At 60.1% G+C, this 15,565-nt stretch overlaps 1 protein-coding gene across 1 annotated transcript in view; it reads right to left on the bottom strand.

The window, feature by feature from the left end:
* Positions 1–6,996: 6,996 nt before the first annotated feature.
* The window catches only part of ADAMTS7 (ADAM metallopeptidase with thrombospondin type 1 motif, 7), a 68,458-nt gene continuing 59,889 nt past the window's right edge, over positions 6,997–15,565 (bottom strand). Inside the window, exons 18-24 of the mRNA XM_011983732.1 lie at positions 15,122–15,335; positions 13,410–14,831; positions 12,319–12,471; positions 11,704–11,877; positions 11,477–11,623; positions 10,152–10,314; positions 6,997–7,370 (exon numbers count right to left, since the gene is read on the bottom strand). Coding sequence (XP_011839122.1) covers positions 7,213–7,370; positions 10,152–10,314; positions 11,477–11,623; positions 11,704–11,877; positions 12,319–12,471; positions 13,410–14,831; positions 15,122–15,335 — 2,431 coding nt within the window. The 3' untranslated portion in view covers positions 6,997–7,212. The remainder of the gene's footprint in view (positions 7,371–10,151; positions 10,315–11,476; positions 11,624–11,703; positions 11,878–12,318; positions 12,472–13,409; positions 14,832–15,121; positions 15,336–15,565) is intronic.

Below are 15,565 nucleotides of genomic sequence, written 5' to 3'. Positions count from 1 at the left end.
CTGTTGGGGACCTTCCAGGCCTGTTACTTATATGCTGTCTGGTGACACCTGGTGGATTTCATGGGGGCTGCCATGGCACCTATGGGGCACAGTGAGGCCCTGACAGCCAACAGGCTCAGAAGCCTGATCTAGCGGTGGCCAGGAAGGCAGATACCAGCACCCAAGGACACTGACTTCCATCCACCCCAGGCATCTTCCCTTTGGCCCCCCTGCCTCTCTCGCCTATCTGCACTGGGTGGCCTGTTCTGTCTGTCCCTCCAGAGTGACAGGTGCCCCGCAGGCTCCTCCAGGCTGAGTTCATGACCCTGCCCCCTAGTGGCCACAGCCAGCTTCACAGGATAAGAGCCAGCTAAGCTCCAGCCCCCAGGCTCAGTCATGGAGGCTGGTACCTGCATCTGGCCGGGACGCTCTGCACCTGCAACCAGGAGTCATCCACCAGCCCCTGTGGGTGTGCTAACAGTGGTCGTGTTGATGTCACCGATGATGCTGGGTGCCTCCATCAGCATGTGGTACATGTGCAGCATCTTGTCGCCCGGCTGTGCCTGCTCTGCTGACTCCTCCATCAGCGTGTTCTCATCCCCATGCTAGTACAGGTTGGCCAGCAGCTCTGAGAAGATGAACTCGTTGGTCTGAGAGTGGGCAAAGAGGGAAGGAGGTTAGAACCTGATGCCTGTGCCACCCTGGCTGCCCCGCCGGGCCCTGCTAGGACTGTGTGCTGGACTTGGAGCCCCAAGTATGGCTTTTCAGACATGGCTTCTACACTGCTTCAACTCGAAGATCTGCTTCCCAGCCACCTTTTCCCACTCAGATGGGGACACTGAGGTCCAGAGGAAAAGTCACCTGTCCAATATCACAGATCTGGAAGGGCACCCAGGACCTATCATGCCACCAGGACACCTGTCTACTCAGTTTTTAAAAATTTTTTTTGGAGATAGGATATTGTTCCATCGCCAGGCTGGAGTACAGTGGGTGATATCACCACTCACTGCAGCCTCAAACTCCTGGGCTCAAAGTGATCCTCCAACATCAGCCTGTCAAGTAGCTAGGACTACATGCACATGCCACCACCAAGCCCAGCTAGTTTTAAAATTTTTGCATAGAGACCAAGTCTCACTATGTTGCCCAGACTTGTCTCGAACTTCTGGGCTCAAGCAATCCTTGACTTGGAAGAGCCCTGGGTTTATGGCCTGGGCAGCCAAGTGTTCAGGAACCCTCCCTGGCCACACAGTCATTGCCTGTTCTGGGCCATCCTCGTCCCCTTGACCACAGCTGTTGGCTGCTCTGACGCTGACAGCCGATTTGGACACTGGGAGCTGAGGTGCTGGCTGAGGCCATGCCAGGCTTCCAGGAGGTCGTCACTATTTTTAGGGTCTTTTATTGGGGAGTGGCTTTGTAATAGTTTCAGGCTTACTAATAGCACCCACAACAGTGTCCTGATTTCTGCCAAATGAGGAAGGATATGAGAATCGTATTTGCTGGGGAAAGTTTGATTCTGAGTCCTGGGGTGAGCCTGGAGAGTTTCTGTTCATCTCGTGTTGGGTCAGGATTCCTGAGAGTGACACAGAATGAGCTCACCCATGCCGACAGCTAGGGCTGTGTTGGGAGCGCCGCTGCCCTCAGTTCTGTACTGGGTTCCAGGTGCTCCCAGGAGGAGCGGAGGTGAGTGGGCGTGGCTCTGACGAGTGCCCGCCCCTTCCCTGGCACCGCAGGTCGACCTGGCCCCTCCCACACTGCCGGGCCTTGCATGGTCCTGCAGCACCTCCTTGTGAATGGCTCGTGATATGGTCTCCCCTGCAGCTTGCTTTAGAAAGCAGGGTCGCCAGACTGACAGGTGTTTTAAAGAGTGCTGAGGCATGGCGGCAGGCTCCCTGATGTTATCAAGACTGCAGGGGCCCATAACCCGCCTATGGGCTGCAGCCTCAGTGTTTTAATGAGCTCCCCAGACTAGAGGTTGCAAGGAGGCCAGTCCTGCAGCACAGTGAGTGGCCTTCAGAAACACAGGGAGGGAGCTGTGGGGTCAGCTGCATTCAGGAGACGGGGATTAAACAGGATTGAACCAGGCTCTGCAGCAGAACTTCTGGGAGCCTTTCAAGGTGCTGAGCATCGTCTCCCAAATTTAGCTGACCACGGGGCGCCTTCTCATCTCCCAGAGGAATCTTCCAGGCCTGAGGCAGAGGTGGGGTCTGGCTTCCCGGGTGCCAGCCTGGGCTCAGAGGCCTCTGTCAGCTCCTGACTGAGGAGCAAATGAAGAATTACACTTCGGGCTCACGTTCTGCAGCACGGGAGGGGTGGGCGCCTTAGGTTTGGGGTTTGTGGGGGCTGTGGGCTGATAGCTATGGGAGAGAAAGTGCTGGTGAGTGGGGACCCTGTGCCCCGTTCACATGAAGCCTCCTCCCGCCTGGTGGGGCTGGCAGCCCGGTCCGCAGAGCCAGGCAGGAAGTGGAACCTGAGAAATCCACAAGCGGGGACCCCTGTGCTCGGGTCTTCCCTGTTCTCTGGTGCTCCCATGTTCTAGAACACACGCTGGGGAATTCGGAATTTAAATAAAACTGGCCTTTCTGACCTTGAGCCTCTGGACGAGAGTTAAGCATGTCCAGGCAGCGGGGTTTGGAAACACAGAAGGCTGTGCCCTCGTGTGCACCGTGTGTTGACAGGAACCCAGGCGGCTGACGGCAGCAGGAGCAAATGGCCTGCTCCACTGGGGACGGGCAGGAAGTCCTTCGGGGCATTTCTGTTTCATCACAGCTTTTCCTGGGGCTGGTGAGTCTGTTGGGCCTTCGGTTGACAGGAAAGGAACGAGCCCCTGTTGCTGGATGCAGAGCGTCTGGGGCCTGGCAGAATCCAGAGAGGGGAAGATGGTGGCCCCGTGTTGGAGGAACTGGCTTATTTTGTGATCCCCAGAGACCAGCGTGGCTGACCCCTTAGTGCTAGAAATCCATAGCCAGGCCTCAGGACAGCTTTTGGTTTTATTTTTATTAAGCCACTGACCAGTGGTTAGGAGCAAGTGATCACAACCTTAACATTTTTATTGTAAATTGGAGCCTTGACCTGAGGATAATGTGAAACCCACGAGCTGCACGTTTCTCTGTAGACTGCATCTGGACACTTGTCACATTGCCGACTGGCTCTGACAGTCATCGCCAGGACTGCCTGGGCCTGTGTTCATTCCCCCAGTCAATCAGTCCTGGGACACAGACGTCCCGGACTCATGCCCGGTGCCAGGCCTCATGCCTACCTGAGGATGCAGACACATCCGCACCTGTCATCACCATGCAAGTGCCGGGCACTCTGCTCAGTGCTTATGTGTGGGAACTCGAGTAATCCCACACACTAAGAGATGGCACTACTGTCATCCCCAGTGTGCAGATGAGAAATCAGAGGCCAGAAAAGGGGGTGACTTCAGTCACACAGCAAGCATGTGGCAGAGCTGGAGTCCAGGCCATCATTCTGAACCTGCCCCTGGCTGGGCCATTGTTTCTTGTCACCTCTCTGCAGAAGGTGGGCCTCGTTCCCTACGTCAGACCCCCAGCCTGGCCAGCGCTCTTCCCACCCTGCCCCAGGCCACCTGCTGTGCCTGTGAGGGCTGTGTGTGAGCACTCACGTGAGCTCTGCTGATTCTCTTTTCTCTCCCCTGTGTCCTGCCAGAAAGCAGTTGAACCTCTGTTAATACTTTTGTATGCTTTCACTACAGTTTATATTTTTATAGGCTATTTTCTCAAGGTGTTTCTAGATTCCACATATCTATTTTATATATAACAAGTTCTTACGTTATGTGTGTGACTCCCTTGTATCTGTGCCAGCCTGAGCCTCTGAGTTGCTCTTCCCTCTGGCCCTGACTCTCACTGACTCGCTGTTGTGATGTGCGGGCCCACTTCTTACCCCAGGTAGCCCCGGGCGCTGCCTGTAGTCATGCTGACAGCTGTACAGTAGCCGCCAAGACTGCTGATGGCTGGAGACAGTTCTGGTTCCAACTACGGTATATTGATATAGGAAGTATCCTAGACAGATGCTCGGCTGGGTTTTCTAACTACAAGTTTGTATGGCACAGATCCCCACCCGCCATCCTATAGTTTTGTCTTCCTGTGTGTTCCGGGGCTTCTGGGCAGCTGGGCCTGCCCGGGGAAGTCCTTGCAGGTGGGAGGCCATACAGAGACCTAGTGTGTGCCACTGAGTGTCCCACCGCTGCTGGGCAACTGGAGGACTGCAGGGGGCGCCAGGTGACTCTCTCTTTTTATGTCACAGCAGCTCCTGTGCTGACCTTCAGGTTACATTTTGGAACTGTAATACTAAGGAAGAAATAAACTAATTTGTATGATATTCTGCACTGAAATTCCGTTATAGTCACTAGTGATGAGGCTCACCCCAAGGGCTTGGAGGGTGGACCAGGGCTTTTTGGTGTTGGGGGGTGAGGAGGGGCTCTCTGACCTTCCAGCCTGGCGTTTCTGGGTGTCCCTGCCCTTGGCTTACCCTGGGACGGGTGCGTCAGGATGCCTTTCCCAGCAGGGGCAGCCTTGGGAGGCCCCAAGAACCATGGCCAAGCTGCAGGTGTGGGCTGGGGGCACCAAGGTGGGAAGCCAGGAGCTGGAGACTCCCTGTGTCCAGATAACCCCCCACCCAGCCACAAAGAACAGGCACGCCTCCTTCCGCCAGCTGTGCCATGCCCTGCCTGAGTCACAGGCTTGTTTGTCTCCTGCCTGGACTGACAGCTCAGGCCCAGCTGCCACCGGAGACACCCCCAGCCGTCAGTGGAAAACACCCAAGAATGATGAAGACCAAAGGGGTTCCCATAGGGGTGTTTCAGGGGTGGCTCCCGCAAGGATTCCCAGACAGGGCAAGGCAAGGCCTGGCAGGCTTTTCCCTTCTGGGGACATGGATTCAGCGAGGCTGGGGGTTCCTGAAGTCACGCAGCACAGCAGCGGCGGCAGAGCTGGGACAGGGACTGACTCAGTGTGTGGGTCAGGAGCAAGTCGACAGGCTCTGCTCCCCACCCCTTGGAAGGGGCTGCCACCAGGGGCAGTTCTGACTAAGGCCTGGGAAGCCATGACTCAGAGCATGGGTCCCCAGGGTCTCTTTGGGCCAGCCGGGCTGCTGTAGACAGACAGGAAGCACTCCTGACGCTCCTCCACCCGCGGGCAGCGCAGCGGGGCTGGACTCACGCTAGCTTGCCCAGCAACTTGCTTTCCTGCGTGAACTCTGGCAGGCTGCCCACTTTGTGCAAAGCTGCCACTGGGGCCTGCTCGGGGCCCTCTCCCTCTTCCACCTGCTCAGGGTGGCCTGGAGCTTGGAGGTGGGCAGTTGGAGCCTAGGATGGGCCTGTGTCAGCAGGGCATGTGCCCTTGGGCCAATTACTTCCTCTCAGAGCCTTGGGCTCCTCCTCTGAGGATGGGGTGTGTTGGTGTGAAATGAGGTGAGTGTGTTGAATTGGGGAGCAGCAGGACACACACCTGCAGGCAGCCACCCTGGTCACGCTCCCTCCCTCCCTTCCAAGTCCTTGGACAGACACTCATCGCAAAAGATTCAGCCTCTGATACTGTTTCTTGGTCTTAGTCCCTAAGGAGTCACTTTTTTTTTTTTTTTTTTTTTTTGAGATGGAGTCTCACTCTGTTGCCCAGGATGGAGTGTAAAGGCGCAATCTCAGCTCTCTGCAACCTCCGCCTCCTGGGTTCAAGTGATTCTCCTTCCTCAGCCTCCTGAGTAGCTGGGATTGCAGGTGCCCACCACCGCACCCGACTAATTTTTGTATTTTTAGCAGAGACAGGGTTTTGCCACATTGGCCAGGCTGGTTTCAAACTCCTGACCTCAGGTGATCCGCCCACCTAGCCTCCCAAAGCACTGGGATTACAAGCGTGAGCCACTGCACCCAGCCAGGAGTGATTTTCAGTGGTGTCTCCTCCATCCCCAGCATACACCCAGCCCTGAGTGGCCGTGGCTGCCACATGCAGGTTCCAGGGCCACACTCGCCTTTCGTCCAGGGATGTCATATGCTGGAGATAGAATGTGAGAGGTGACCCCTGTAGGCTGCAGGGTGACCTCTCTGAACCTTAGTGTCCCCACCTGGAGAAGGGGCATAACGCCTTCCAGGGGGAGGGCTGAGGAGGAAATTGTCAACAACTGAGTCCAAGGCTCATAGACAGAGGGTAGGGTCAGCTCCAGGGCTGGGCCTGGGCCTGGGAGGACAGTGTCTGCCCCTTCCCCAGCCTCCTGCCCCTGGCCAGGACAGGACCCTTTTCAAAACACATTCATGCTCATCTGTTCCCTGCTGTGGGCACCACTGTCTGGCTCCATGGGACTAGATTTTATGGGAGGGGAAGGGGCTGTGGGTAGGCAGGTGCCAGGTGCTGGACCATCGATCAGCGTGGTAGGAACCTGTTGCTGGGGCTGGTGGTGGGAAAGGGGCCACCCCGAGGCAGTGGCAATTAGCCCAGCCCTATCTCTGGGCACAGAGATGAAGGGACACATGGGGACACAGTAGGGCACAGCTGGCCAGCCTGCTCTTCCCCTCTCTGCCCGCTTTTTGTAGAAGAGTCAACAGATAGAACAGACAGGGCCAGGGAGGTGCCCCCGGGGGCCCCAGTCCCCATCACTCCAGGGGACAGTCCCTGCAAGTGACAAGATGGGCCCAATCCCTGTGGAACAGGTCTCTGAGGACCACAGAGTGGGGCCCCAGCGGACGCTGGAAGCCTGAGCTGGAGGCAGGCAGCAAGTAAGGGCCAAGCTGTGCCCCTGCCCAGAAGACCTTCCTGCCCCCAGAACCCCACCCTCTGCACACAGACCTCCCTGGGCAGCAGCCCCCGGCTTCCAAGGCCTTCTGTGCTTCACCAGACGCCATGCTCTCATGGACCCGACTGCTGCTCTGCCCACTGCAGATCTGCCCCAGAGGAGCACGTGAAAAGCCGCGCCTGCCAAGGTGCTGCCGTGGTGGAGTTTTGGGCAGAGGGGTTGGGGGAAGAGTTTCTGACTTTTAAGATTCCCCAAATCCAGGATGAAGTCACACTGTGCTTTGGAATGGTAGATGCTCATTTATGTAAAATCGTAATAAATGTTACACGAACTGTTAGAATAAAAAAATACCTTTTTTGATGGGGAGGAGGTCCCCAGCCTGCCGCTGGGTAGGGAGAGGGTTAGCACCATTAGGGCGCAGGGGGTGGAAGCTCTGCCACAGCCCGTGGTGGGCACTGAGGTCTGTCGGTCAGTCTGTGCATCCTGGCACAGTCAGCGGCGGGCAACCCGCTGATGGCCTCGGGAGGGGACGCCGTGGCTGGGCGGAGAGCACGAGCGGCAGCACTGCATGAGGATGGTCGGCAGCTGGCAGCGGCCCAGTAGGCGCAGCCTCTCACAGAACCCGAAGGACAGGCGGTCCCGCTCACAGCCTGGAGTGGGGGGCAGAGAGGCATCAGAATCAGTGGTTTAGGGTACCCAGAACCTGGCTCCCCACCCCAACCACCTTAAGGAGGCTCCAGCAGCTCCCCACCAAGTAGAGAGCCTCGGTTTTTGGAGTGGCTCGCGAACCGGAGTTGCAGGTCTCCAGCTGTTGCTGTTTCTGTCCCACCTACTCATGACCAACCCCAGGACTCGAGAACCGGCGCTCCTGGGCTGAGGTTTCTGGAGGAAAGGTCCTGAGACCCCACCCTGATGCCCTCACATGCCCGTGAAAGAGCCTGCCCAGGGCGACTCCCTGCCACCCCATCTCCATCCTTGCTCACCCCTGGTGTTCCCCAACAGATCCTGCCACAGAACTGCGGTCCCGGGGCCTCCTGCCAGCCTGCAGCGGCCTCTGTCCCCGACTCCCACCACCACCCCCTGCCCCAGTACATCTGTCCTGCCAGGCCTCCGTGACCACTTCCCGCCATGGGGGCTGTATTCAGCCTCGGGTTCTGGGTCACAGGGTCCCATCTCCCAGACCAGCCTCCCAATTCTCAGGTGGGCCACGAAGCCTAGAGAGAGTGGGCCTTACAGGCTGTCAGCGGAAACCAGGGACTGAGCCCAGGCCCACTGGGGAGGGAGGCCAGCTCCAGGCTGTGCTCCTCAGGGCTGAGGCTTGGCTGGGCCCTCCTGCCCCAAGTTATCAGAACTATTTTGGGAAGTAGCTTGTTCCCAGCCTCCTGGCCTTGCTCCTGATGCCACTGCCACTGCTGACAGCCCCCAACTGCTGCCCGGGCCCTGCTTACTCCAGCAGACCTCCCTAGGGAGGAGGAGCAGGAGGGCAGCAGCCCCTGGGACATCCCCCAGGCCCGGCAGAGGGCACAAGGCAGCAGGCAGGCTCCTCCACCCCAACTCCAGGCAGAGCTCCAAAGTGTACATCTGCAGGCATGCATCCTGGTCACCCGGGGTGACCTCAGATACGCTGCTTCACCTCTTGGGCCTTGGTTCCCTCCTCTGTCAACCCCACCTCCACAACAAACGGATGTGGCCATGCTGTGTCATTGCAGTGACCACACACACACCAGTTTCCCGGCTTTCCACATGTCCCGCCAACTGTCCCACAGACCAGCAAAACATCCTGGGAATTCCAGGTCTGGAAGTCCAAGATACCTTCCCAGCCGCCCCTCCACTGTTCACTGGTGGCAGAAAACTCCTCACTTAGGACAGCTTCTAGTTCAGCCACCTAACCAGCCCCCGTTGCCCACTCCCTGCAGCCCACTCACACCCGCCCCTGGGAGACTTTGCAGGCCCAGAGCCTCCTGGGCCATCCGTCCTTGGTTCTAGGCCGCCAGGCGCCTCAGTTCCTGTTCTCTGCCCCATCTGGTCCTCATCCCCGGGGATCATAACCACCCTGCTCCCTCTGGCCAGCCCTAACGCTGAAGGTGAGAGACATGGTGCCAGCACCCAGCTTAGGCGACACACAGGAGCACTCTGAGATGCTGGCTAGGTGCATGCTGAGGGCAGGCAGGACAGGGTGGGGGCACTGCCACTGGGCCTTGAGGTAATGCGGTTTGAGGCAGGAAGGCCACCCCTGCCAGAGGCAGGGTAGCGAGGCATGGCAGGGGCCACTCTGAGCCTGAATGAGGGCTGCCCAGGAGCTAGTGCAGATAGAGAAGGCTGTATTGGACAAGGGGAGAAGGCAGACCAGGGAGATTGCAGGGGGCCCCAAATGCCAGCTTGAGGGCCCTGGCTGAGGACTCTGTCCTAGGGGTAGGGAGCAGACAGCCAATAGCACAGGGGCCACAGCTCCTCACACCACAGCTTCTGGATTCCTTAGACTGGCAGGGTTGGCCCCAGGCCCTCTCCCTGACCTTGCAATTGGGGATGACAGTGGCTTTGGCAGAGGGGAAGAAGCCGCTTTGCCTGAGTATCCCCTCGATGCCCACGCAGTGCTGGGCCCTTCATGCCCAGACTTCATTTATGCAAGGATGGGGCTTGGTGGCCCCTTTATTCAGCACATGAAGGCCCTGAGAGGGAAATGGAGCCCAAGGCCACACAGCTGGCGAAAGGAGCCTAGGTGACACTCCAGGGCCACCACGTTTCCTGCCATCAGCACTGCTGAGAGCAGCTGGGGCTGCAGGAAGGAAGTGTATGAGTGTATGTGTGTGTGTGTGTGTGTGTGTGTGTGTGTGTGCTGGAGGCAGCGGCGGCGTTGTGCAGAACCACCTCTAGCTCAGGCCCTTCCACCAGGACCCAGCTGGCCAGGAAACCCCCCACCACTGGGATTAGCAGAACCCTGTAAGGGAGGCCCTTCCTGCCTCAAACCCCATTACCTCATCAGCAGGGCCCTGGAAGGGAGGCCCTTCCTGCGGCTCCATTGCTCACTCTAGGTAGTCCTCTGGCCAGGGAATGGACAGGCCAGGGCTAAGGACAGGGACTCACCCAGGCCCAGTTTTCACACAGCCTCAGGGACATCCCTGGTCTCACTGTGAAGACTGAGACCCAGAGGGGAAAGAGCTTACCCAGGTTCACACAGCAAATCAGGGGCCAGGGCCACTCCCTCTACTCCCCCGAGGTCAGACAGCTGCCTGCGGGATGTTGTATGACTGGGACTCCCCTTGACTGACTCCCAGCACAGCCCAGCCTCCAGCATGGCATCCTGTGGCATCAGGATTTTCAGTGGCCACATGGCTCCTGAGCCCAGACGCAATGGTTTGACGACCCAATTTCCCCATCGCCCTCCCCACCCCACCTCACTTCAGTAGAGATCCTGGGATCAGGGGACTCACGGGGAAGCTCGACGGGCTCACAATCCTCGGTGCCACACGGCCGGGAGCTCTCAGGCCAGGTCTCGTGACCACACTGGTCGCTGTCTTCCTCTGGCAGCCCCGTCTGGGTGTTGACACACTTGACCAGGCGCCGCTGGACGCCACCACCACAGGGGGCTGAGCACTGGGGGGAGTGGGGGAGGAATGAGTTTCTCCGGGGCCAGTCCTAACAATGGGGACAGTGACACCTCCTCTGGGAAGCCATCCCTGCGCCCTGTGCCTGACAGGCCTGCCCTTGCTCCCAGCCGCCCCCTGAGTGCCTCCTGGAGGACCTGGTCCCACTCCTAGAGCCCACTTGGCGCTGGAACCCCACTCTCACTTGTGGGATCGGCTCCTGCAGAGGGGAGGGGCATGAGAACAGTGGGACAGCCCTCGGGGTTCCTGGGCAGTGAGCTCCTCACCAGGGACATGCCTGAGAGGCCTGGGCAGGGGCCCCGGGATGGAGCCCTGATGCAGCGGTGGGCAGAGATGTGGGCGAGACACCGCTGTGCCGGAGGAACAGGGCAGAGGACCTGCCGCAGCCCATGGGCAGGAAGGGAGGAGACAGGTTTCACAGCCGGGGCCCAGCCCACCAGGCTTCGTTGTTATCAGGTGTGGGTCTGAAAGCCCTAAACATGCGCTGAGTCTGTGCCAGTGTCGTGCTGTGCCCAGCCCTGTGCTTTGTTGTGTTCGTTCATTTAATCTTCCCAACCCTCCTCTCCCAAGCTGTCCCAATTTTACAGATGAAAAAACAGTGACCTAGCAAAGCAAAGCAACCTGCCCAGAGTCACTCAGCAGCCAGTGGGACAAAGACTCAAACGCTGGCCCAGCTGACTCCAGGACCCAGTTCAGGGCCCAAATCTGAGACACCTGAACCCCTGAGTTCCAAACAGGCCCGGCAGAAGGTGTCCTGCCCATCTGAGGGCCCTCTTCCGCCCCCTTCTGCCGCTGGCCTTTGCTGGGCTCCCTGATACCCCCAAGCTCGTCATTCCTGCCTCAGACTTCACACCTGCTATCCCCTTGATCCCTGTCCTTGGCATCACTGACCCCTCCCTCGGGTCTCAACCGCAGACCCCCTCCTTGGAAGGCCTTCCCTGACATCACAGCACACATGCCCTTTCCTTGTCTGTTTCTCCCTGGCAGGTGTGAGCACCAGTGGGCGGGGCCTCGTCCAGTCACTGCTGCATGCGCAGGGGCCACAGAGAGCCTGGCTCACAGCACACACTCAAAAGATCCTTCACCCAACCCAGGACCGACCAGGTGCCACCACGCACTTGCTCCCTGCTCCTCCACTCAGCCCGGCTCACCTGGCCCCAGGGCCCCACCACCCACTGTGTGCAGGGGTGAGTGTTGCAGGGCCGTGTGGTGTTGGGTCTCAGCGCCTCCTCGCAGAGGCCTGGCTCTGGACAGGTCACCAGACGCTGCTGCTCACCACCGCCACAGGCCTCGGAGCACTGGGTGGGCAGGGAAGCAGTCAGGGCACAGCCAGCATCTGAGGGCGTCCCCTCCCCCCAACTGAACCCCCAGGCCTCACCTCCCTCCAGGAAGAGGTGTACCAGCTGAGGCAGGGCTGGGCCCCGCAGGGCCTGTGCGCAGGTGGCTTGGCAGGCCCGGGCTGACAGTGGAAGGGCCGCAGCAGCCGGAGGTCCCGTGTGTCCACACACTGCACATCCCGCACTGAGGAACCTCCGCCGCAGCTGCGGGAGCACTGGGGACCGAGAGACGTGTGGGGACACATCCCCAGGTGCAGGCCCACAGGTGTGAGAGGCATGTGGCGGGAAAGGCATCAGGCCCACGCCCCAGCCCGGGGCAAATCCCTGAAGAGCCCCAGCGAGAGGCCAAGGCTGGCCCGCCCCAGGCAAAAGGTGGCATGGCCAGAGGCTGCCAGGGGCTGGGACAGACAGAGAAAGGGAGGAACAAAGGCAAGCTGGTAAAAGACAAGTCCAGCTGGGGTCAAAAATACAGAGGAAAGGAAACAGGCCAAACCAGACACAGACTCCCAAGAGATTCGGAATCCGGTGTGATCGGGCACACAGACGTGCAGCCTGGAGCCCTCCCCTGTCCTGCTGCTTTTGGAACACAGGCCACGGGGAACCAGGGCTCCAACCCATGCCCTGGGAATGCCTGTCCTAGCTCCATCCTCACGCACCTTACTCCAGTTGCCTGAGTGCCAGGTGGCACAGGGCCGCAGGTGGCAGCGACAGGCAGGCTGGGGCCGGCCAGCGGGGGCGCAGTCCTCATCCCGGCCAGAGCTACAGCGCACCGACCTCCAGACGGCACCCAGGCCACAAGTGGTGGAGCACTGCGGGGCACAGACCCGTGAAAGCCAGGCAGATCCCATCCCCGCCAGGCCTCTACAGCCAGGAAACTACCCACCTAGCCTAGCGAGACCTCAGCAAGACAGGGGCCCTCTTCTGGGCCTCAGTTTCCTTATTTGCAAAATAGGCTCCTCCACCCACCTCCCAGGAAGACCATGAGAATGAAAAGTCAAATCCCCCCAGCAACCAACCGTCCCTGCTCACATGGGACAAAGGGCCTGTGTTCCAGTGTCATTGGTGCAGAGGTGGGGGAGGGGGCCCTGAGGGCACCCCTGACCAGCTGTCCTGACCAGCCTCGTCACTTCCCAGAGGCACCAGGGAAGGAAGGCTGGGTCCTGGGACAAGCAGCCAAATCGCTGGCGATCGATGCGCAAAACAAGTCCTGTGGGCCTCAGCCTGCCCCTTCCCACCCCCAAATTAGGGATCTGAACAGAAGCTTGCTTCTCCTGCAGTGACCATCTGGGGACCCAGGGAGGGGGCCCTGGCCAGCTTCTTTCATGCAGCTCAGATGCCTGCAGGTCACTGTCAAAGGAGGGTGGAGTCACTTAGGGCAGAGCCAGGTGGCAGTGGGCTGAGCCCAGCCTGGAGGAGCCAGGCCAAGCCTCAGGGAAGCTGCTGCCTGCTAGGCAGGACTGGGCCTGGCAGCCATGCGGGGACCCTCCCCATTACACAGCTGTCTGAGCCAGTTGCATCCTGGGGTGGGCTGTGCTGCCAGAGCGTGCCTGCCCCTGCCTTCCCTGAGGCCCCCTGTGCTGCCCAGAAATGGGCCCCAGGGTCCCCTCATTCCCTTAATCCTGGGAACTCCTGCCCCAAGAGAGGCGAGACAGATGGCGCCTGTGTCCCACTCTGCTCATTTTCAGATGAGGAAACAGTCACCAAGGTCCCGCGCAAACTCCCAGCCCACCCAGCCCGCACCACTTGCCTGGCTCCAGTTTCCCGCTTGCCAGCTAGCGTTCCTGACAGCCAACAGGTCCGCAGGGGAGACGGCTTCAGCCAGGCTGGGAGCCAGCGGCTGGGTCTCAGGGGTTCTGTGGCTGTTGGCGGGGCTGTCCCAAGCGGGCGTGGACAGTAGCCTAGAGCTCAGGGGCACCTCAGGGCTGAGGGACTCAGGCTGGCCCTTGGGTCCTGGGTTCAGGGCAGGCTCAGGCGTGTGCCCGAGGCCAGTCAGGGTTGTGGGGAGGAAGGTCCCCCACACTGCCACAGTCTGCACGTCCCATAAGCCTGGTCCTGGGGTTGGGAAGGTGGGAGTCCTCGGCTCCAGGGGGCTGTCTCTGCCCTTCATCTCTGGCAGATGGGCTATGGGAGGAGGAGGGGGAGGAGCCACCCCAACAGTGGGCCACAGTTCACTGTCCACAGGCCCCAGGCCACCCTCCAGAGTTGGCTCCCAGGCCACAGTCCCTCCTGTCCATAGCTCTGTCACATCAGGACTAGGAGAGGAGTGGGCACTGCCGACAGGGGACAAAGGGGGCAGGGACAAAGGGGGCAGCGTGGGGCTGGGTCTCAGAGGCGGGTGGGGTGCTCCGCGGCCCTCGGGTTCCTCATCATCCTTGAAAACCTCATTGGTCCTGTCCCTCCATGGAGGGGGCAGCTGGCTCTGGCTGTCCTTGCCAACTGGGAAGTCATTTTGGCTCTCAGGGGCGGCAGGTGTCTGCAGGCCATCAATGGAAACCCTGGGCCAGGGCAGGCTGGGGAGCCCAAGATCTGGGGCCCCTCTGGGAGCATCTTCCTCAGGCAGGAAATTGATCAAAGGGTTCCCAGGGGTCTGCTCTGAGGGTGGGGGTGGGGAGTGGCCGGCCTGGCTGGGCCAAGGGCTAGGGGACCAAGGTCCCGGTGCCCCCTCCTCCTTGGCTGCAGGAGGCTCTGTGGCAGGCACAGGGCTACCTGTGGAGGGCACAGCAGGACTACTGTGTGGTGGGGGCGTCTGATCCCCTGTCTCCGCCAGGTCTAGATCAGGCCCCTCAGAGGGCCCATAGGACAGATCCTCATGGAAGTTGATGAAATTGTAGTCGTAGTAGAAGTCATCCACAAACACGGGCCCCGGCAGGTCCAGCTCTAGGGCCTCCTCCTCAATGGCATTGCCCATGGTGGCTGGCTTGGGTGATGAGACCGGTGAAGGGCGTGGGGCCAGGTGGCGTGGGATGAAGTCAGCCTCATTGAAGAGCTCGTGGCTGGAGGAGCCGCTACCTGAGCCTTCAGGGCCCAGTGTGTCCAGGGGCCACCAACAGGGTGGCAGAGAGCAGGTGACTTCGCTGGCTGGCTGCTGGGCCTCGTCACAGGGGACACCAGTGTCATTGGTGCAGAGGACAGTTCGGTGCTGAGTGCCCTCCCCACATGTCACTGAGCACTGCAGGGGAAGCCAGGGTGAGGGGCATGGCTGGGTAACCTGTCCACTGCCCGATGTCAGAGTGGCAGAGATCCCAGCCAGCCCTCTCTGGCCCTGCCCAGCTCAAGGCCATGGCTGTGGACATGCTTGCCAGGGGCTTCCTGATCCCTGAGGCTTTAGAGTCAGGGGCTGGACCCTGGAATGCCCAGGCTCCCTCCCACCCACGAAGGCTCCAGGAAGGCTGTCTGCCTATCTGTAGCCAAAGACCAAGGGTGGAGCTGGAGGCAGGCCCCCTCCCATCCTACACTCACCTGAGACCAGTTCCCTACAGCCCAGGTGGCTGGACAGGGCACATGGCGGTTGCAAGGGGTTTCAGTAGGGGGCCGGGGAAGGTGTTCACAGGCCGGGGGCTCCAGGGCGCTCTGTTCATCCAGCCCCACGCTGCGGATGCAGAGCACGGCCCGGTGGGAGAGGCCCCAAGGCCCACAGGAGCTGGAGCACAGCTGCCACTCACCTGCCCACCACCTGGCGAGGGCACACAGGTGGCATCAGCATGGCATCAGATGGATGGCACCAGCAGGGAGGGCCAGGCTGGGCTTCCAGGCCCTCAGGGTTTGGGCAGAGCTGGGACTGAGGCCAGTGGATGATTCTCCAGAGCTCCAAGCCCAGGTAAGTGTCCTGCCCTCAAAGCCTGGTGACATGGCACAGCTCCTCCATTCCTGCCACCCTCCCCTCAGGGAAACTGAGCCTGATGA

This window comes from Mandrillus leucophaeus, unplaced genomic scaffold (genome assembly GCF_000951045.1).
Source record: "Mandrillus leucophaeus isolate KB7577 unplaced genomic scaffold, Mleu.le_1.0 Scaffold254, whole genome shotgun sequence".
In the NCBI taxonomy this organism is placed as follows: Eukaryota; Metazoa; Chordata; class Mammalia; order Primates; family Cercopithecidae; genus Mandrillus; species Mandrillus leucophaeus.
The sequence above is the reverse complement of the archived record's forward strand: the minus strand, read 5'-3'. Positions and strand labels throughout refer to the sequence as shown.